This window comes from Myotis brandtii, unplaced genomic scaffold (genome assembly GCF_000412655.1).
Source record: "Myotis brandtii unplaced genomic scaffold, ASM41265v1 scaffold502, whole genome shotgun sequence".
Lineage (NCBI taxonomy): Eukaryota > Metazoa > Chordata > Mammalia > Chiroptera > Vespertilionidae > Myotis > Myotis brandtii.
In genome coordinates this window covers 697,438-703,175 of record NW_005369142.1, presented here as the reverse complement: position 1 = coordinate 703,175, position 5,738 = coordinate 697,438, and the positions used below count along the sequence as shown (strand labels likewise).

The window sequence follows — 5,738 nt, the reverse complement described above, 5'->3', positions numbered from 1 at the left end:
TCCCGCCAGCCTGCTCACCCCTAACTGGTCCCCCCTGCTGGTCTGCTCGCCCCCAACTGCCCTCCCCTCCTGGCCTGATCACCCCTAACCGCCTCTGCCTCGGCCCCGCCACCATGGCTTTGTCCGGAAGGTCTCCTGGTCTAATTAGCATATTACCCTTTTATTAGTATAGATGACTACACTAATACTATGTAAACCCTACATACATAATTCCAAAGAGTATATTGGATGTACCAACACCCAATTTCATTTAACTACTTGCCCCTCTAAATTTTTTTGTTTTTGTTTTGCTGGAATAATTTAAAATACATCTCTGACACTATTATTTCACCTGAAAACACTTCAGCGTGCACTGTTAACTGATAAGGACTATTAATATCCAGTCTACAAAATTCCCATTATCTCAAAAATGTATTTTTAATTGGTTTGTTTGAATTTGAACCCAAATAAGATCTATACATTGTATTTTAGTTTTTCTCTCTTAAACATCTTTCTTTTATTCTGTAATGATAACATTTTTTCTTTTCTAACACAACTGATTTGTTGGATTTGACCACTTCCTTCCCCATGATACCATTTTTAACTGAATCTGGCTCGTTGCTTCATCTTGCCATTTATTTCTTTTATTCCCTGAATTCTCTATAACTGTTAGATGTAGAGGAGAGACTTAATTCAGGTTCTATACTTTTAGACAAGAGTTCATTGGTATTATTGTGTACCTTTTCAGGCATCACACCAGGACATACACAATGATTATCCTACTTTTAGACCAGTGGGTTTAGTCAGATCTCTCCATTATAAAAATTCCTATTAACCTATAATCTAATGGTTTTTTTCAAATCTGAAAATTTCAGCTGTCTAAATTCATTATTTCATTAAGATAGCCAAGTGATGATATTTTCAAGTCTATCATTTCTTTTGTAGCTATTAGCTGAAATTGTTCTAAAGAAGAGTTACCTTTAGTTACTATTGGGCTATCTAATGTATAAATCCTACAGAAAAGCAGAATAAATACTATAGTTTGTCGATTTATTTATCAATTTTCAGTGTAAGAAACTAATGTCCTTACAACCTTCAGTGGTAACCAACAAGTTTGTTTTTGAATATTCTTTTAATAGTTTTTAATGTTTTGTTTTAAACAGAAAGATTATAGCCCCAAAGTAGAACACAACACTTGATAGTTATTGATAAAGTGAATCTTACTTTATAATAATATTTTCATAGATTAAGTAATTCTAATTATTGATATTTTCTTTGGTTTAGTAACTATTTCTCTCTCTAGCAGCAGAGAAATAAGTGAACATTCCTGTGAGTAGGCCTTTCAGATATATTGAGCCAGCACTGGAGGGGTACTGGCTATTCTCAGGAGCAAGAGTATCCCACTATGAATGGTAAAGACAGACTAAGCCTGTTTTAGAATCCTAGATGATAGAAAATCAGTATCTATTTGTAACCATTGTACAAACAAAACATCTTTCTTTTCTTTGAGAGGGGTTTAAAAAACTAAGTTTCACATTGGGCAGATAAAGTCAACCTGACCCTATTTCACCATGTCCTAAAGCAAATGGGATTAAACTGTTTTAGTTCCTTGAGGGATTACTACACATACAGAGACCCTTAACTTCTAAAGCTTATAAAGAAATCCCAAACTTGCCCTGACTGGTTTGGCTCAGTGGATAGAGCGTCGGCCTGCGGACTGAGGGGTCCCGGGTTCGATTCCGGTCAAGGGCATGTACCTTGGTTGCGGGCACATCCCCAGTGGGAGGTGTGCAGGAGGCGGCTGATTGATGTTTCTCTCTCATCGATGTTTCTAACTCTCTATCTCTCTCCCTTCCTCTCTGTAAAAAATCAATAAAATACATTAAAAAAATAAAAAAAGAAATCCCAAACTTTACACATGAATAAAATTATGAGCAGAAAGTATCCTTCGCTTAACTTAATGATGTGTCATTTTATCCTCTATTTTGCCTGTATGGGATTTAAAAACAACACAACTAACCTGGGTCCATTTATGGTTATCACTTGTTATTGAATGTACATCACAGATTAAAGTCTAGAACAAATAAAAAATTTAAAAACACATTAATGTATAGGCATACAAACATATGAAGACATTTAATAAAATTTTTTCAAATAAATTCTAAATAATACTTCTTAAACATGCCTTACCTGCATTGTTGGACGTAAGAGAATGTGCTTACTTTGGTAACCTGGAGATTTCATATTGCTGGACTGCCTGTAGTCACGTATTTCTGCTATGACACATCCACAATGAAAAATATTAACCTGTTTTAAGTGAAAATACTTGAGTAAATGTCCTTTTCAAAAGCCTAAATAAGTGGGTTTATATTGAATGTTTTGGATTCTTTACACTCTCATGCAGTGTTTCTGTTCCCTTACATACTCTTAAACAGCTTTTCTTGGAGGGTTTACCACTACATACATAAACCCTTTAAAATGAACTATTTCCTGTTCATTACTCTGACCCAAGATGCAATTTAAAATGATTTCTAGTTATAGACTGACTTTTGGTATTTGTATTTTATATTACAGATCATTGAAATTGCTGTTAATTGGCTCAGTTATACTTTGCTAATTTTGTCAGTTATTGTCCATCAACCCTGTTAGAGTTTCAGCTTAGAGATAAAATTGCTATTATTTGCTAAAATTTCCAGCAGTCTTTATTAATAAAAGGAAGAAAGCTAACTATAAATTAAAATAATCTTCTGTTAAAAATAGTTTCCTAGTCCTTTTTCTAAGTCCAAAGAGCCTTTATGGCTTAAATCTTCCTAATTATCACTTGTCAATCACTCACAGTATTGTTTTTCCTCCCATTCAGAATTTTAAGTGGGTACTGTGACCTCCATGCTATCCGTTATCATGCTTTTTAACAAATATTTATTGAGTTACTACAATATGAACTATGTGCCAGGCACTATCCAAAAAGCTTCCCAGATACAGTGGTGAGACAACACTTCTTCTCAGTATGGGAAGACAGGTAATAAACATGTAAAAAAGTAAACAAAATAATTTTAGACAGTGATGAATACTACAAAGGAAATAAAACAGGAAGGGGCTAATTTAGATTGTTTGCTGATATAAACACCTCTCTGAAGAAGTGATGTTTCAGCTGAGATCTGAATCGCAACAATGCCAGGTATGTGGAATAGATCACTCCAGACAGAAAAAATAGCAGATCAATAAGCTTGGTGTTTTAATTTGGAAAGAAGGCACACATGTCTGGAGTGTAATGAGTGGAAATGAGAATCAGAATGTGAAGAGGAAGGCAGGGGTTTTGTGCATTGAGAGGACACTACAGAACTTCAAGCAGGGACCTCTTTTTGTTTTTGTTTTGTAAGCTTAACCTCTGGAAAATTTATTTCTCAGGTTCTAAAATGAAAGCAGGAAGTTTAACAAAGTAACTACAGCAGGTCATGACCATATATTTTCAAGATACAGTTGATATTTGCATATGAACTAGGTGTAAAAGGTAAGAGTAGGGTAACCCTTTAAAGATTCAAAATACTGGCAACAAAACTGGTTTAGGAGGTAAAATAAAAAGTTGTGTTTTGTCATGTTAAGTTAAAGAGCTTATTACATATCCTAGTAAATATGTGTTTGGAATGGTAACTGTGAGAGAGATAAGCAAGAAATTAAATGTCATTTTAAAATTCATAAAGCTGGTTGAAATCAACCAGGGAGAGAGTGTTACTAAAGAATACAGTGCCTAGGAATGAACCCCAAATCAAACATAGTTATGGGTGGAAGAGTTAACAGCAAAGATGACTGAAGCATTACAAAGAAAAGAGGACAACCACAAATGTGATGTCTCAGAAGCCAAAAGAAAGTTATTTCAAGAAGGAAGTAGTCATCTGCACTGAGTTTTGCAAAGAGACCAATTCAGATGCAAACAGAAAAGGATTTTTCAAGTTAAGAGATAGTACTAATATGCCCGTATTTTTTTTAAACTAAAAGAGAGAGAACAGATGATAGAAGAGAGGGAGAAAGGTCATAGTAGCAAGTCACTGAAAAGGAGGAGGATCCAGAAAAAAAAAAAAAAGGAGGAGATGCCTTAGGAACAGCTTACTTCATCCATTTTAATAGGAAGGCAGGCAGAAAATGTGGACAGAGATGTGGAGATGCTGGTAAACTAGTGCTAGGAAGAAAACATCTCCTAGCACTCATCTGATGGCTTCCTTTTCCTCAGTAAAGAACAGAGTATGGCTGGGGTGAAGCCAAGGGAATAAGTGGTTTCTTCCATAATTTATTGATTGAAGTTAAAGGGAGATTTCCTGGGGATGAGCTAATTTTCATAGCAATTATAAAAGAATCAACTAAATCTACACATTTCAGTGTAGCCTAAAGGATACATAACCCACAATAAACCAATTTTCATATTGTTTCTGATAATGTTTCATTTCATGTCCTAAGCACTGTTGAGAATACAAATAAATATCCTTTATTATAAAACAATATAGTTGACAAATCTAAGGACATGTTTAAAAGAAAAAATTTGCACCTGAGATTTTTCTAGGAGATCAACCAAGATAGGAGGCAATTCTTCTGCATCCAAGTATTCAAGCAATTCCCCTTCTTCATAAGGCAGTCGAATGGTCTCAGAATCTTAATTAAAAAAAAAAAAGTTTCTGAAACGTATGAGGCTGGGTGCATAATTTAAATGAGTTTTCCAAAAAAAAAAAAAAAATCCAAAGAGAATAAAGCCAAAAGGCTCTCCTAAAGGCCTTCTTTTTGTATGTCTTATAAAAGAATCACTTTACATATTGCTAAAAGACTTGAATTTTAGATTAGGGTGCCTGGCCAATATGGCTCAGTGGTTAAGCATTGAACCAAAAACCAAGAGGTCACCAGTTGGATTCCCTGCCAGGTCGCTGGCTCCATTCCCAGTGCGGGTGTGCAGGAAGCAGCCAATTGATGTTTCTATCTCTCTATCCTTCTCCCTTCCTCTCTCTCTAAAATCAGTAAAAATAGTTTAAAAGAAAAAAGAATTTTAGATCAGAAAGGAGAAAACCACCTAACATCTCATGGGAAAACATCTAGCATAACAATCAAAATACAAATTATGACCAGCAGTACAATAATTAGAATATGACAAAATTCCAATGTCTAATAACTGAAAAGTCATTGAAGACTGCTTAATCAAATCTGGAAATCAGTGATAATTTGGTACCTAATGTGAAAAATGGTCATTACAGAACAAAATTCTCTTGGTGTAACATTTTACAATTATCAACACTTAACCAGGTGAGTTCCTTGTAGAACTCATAATATCACCATATCAAAATTTGTGATGGCTCTTTAGTGAAATCTAAGATTATATATATTTTAAAACTCTATTTTCATATTCACATTAAAATAAAATGTTAACATATGTAAATTACTCAAAAGGCAGTAAGTCTGCCTAATTTTTAAAGTTTCAGACTCAGTATATTCAAAATGTAGAAGAAAAACATAACTTAAAACAGCTTATGCTATCTTAAAATATTAACGGCAATTGAATGAAAGGGTTTTGACATTTTTAAATTACATCTTTTACAATTTAACTACAATGACCTGTCTCAATCAGAACAATCCTCAAGCACGGAACAGAGCGTCCAACCTCAGAGGGAAGGCAGGGGGAGGGAAGGGGTAAGAGATCAACTAAAGGACTTGCATGCATGCATATTAGCATAACCAATGGACCTGGACACTGGGGTAGTGGGGGCTTGTCCTGGGGGATG

General features: G+C 34.7%; 1 protein-coding gene across 15 annotated transcripts in view; it reads right to left on the bottom strand.

The window, feature by feature from the left end:
* The window catches only part of SUPT20H (SPT20 homolog, SAGA complex component), a 43,470-nt gene that overhangs the window by 27,367 nt on the left and 10,365 nt on the right, over window positions 1-5,738 (bottom strand). For all 15 annotated transcript variants that reach the window (XM_014548319.1, XM_005876973.2, XM_005876967.2 and 12 more), the window contains exons 7-9: window positions 4,520-4,623; window positions 2,170-2,286; window positions 2,000-2,053 (exon numbers count right to left, since the gene is read on the bottom strand). In XM_014548319.1, the coding sequence (XP_014403805.1) occupies window positions 2,000-2,053; window positions 2,170-2,286; window positions 4,520-4,623 (275 nt within the window). The remainder of the gene's footprint in view (window positions 1-1,999; window positions 2,054-2,169; window positions 2,287-4,519; window positions 4,624-5,738) is intronic.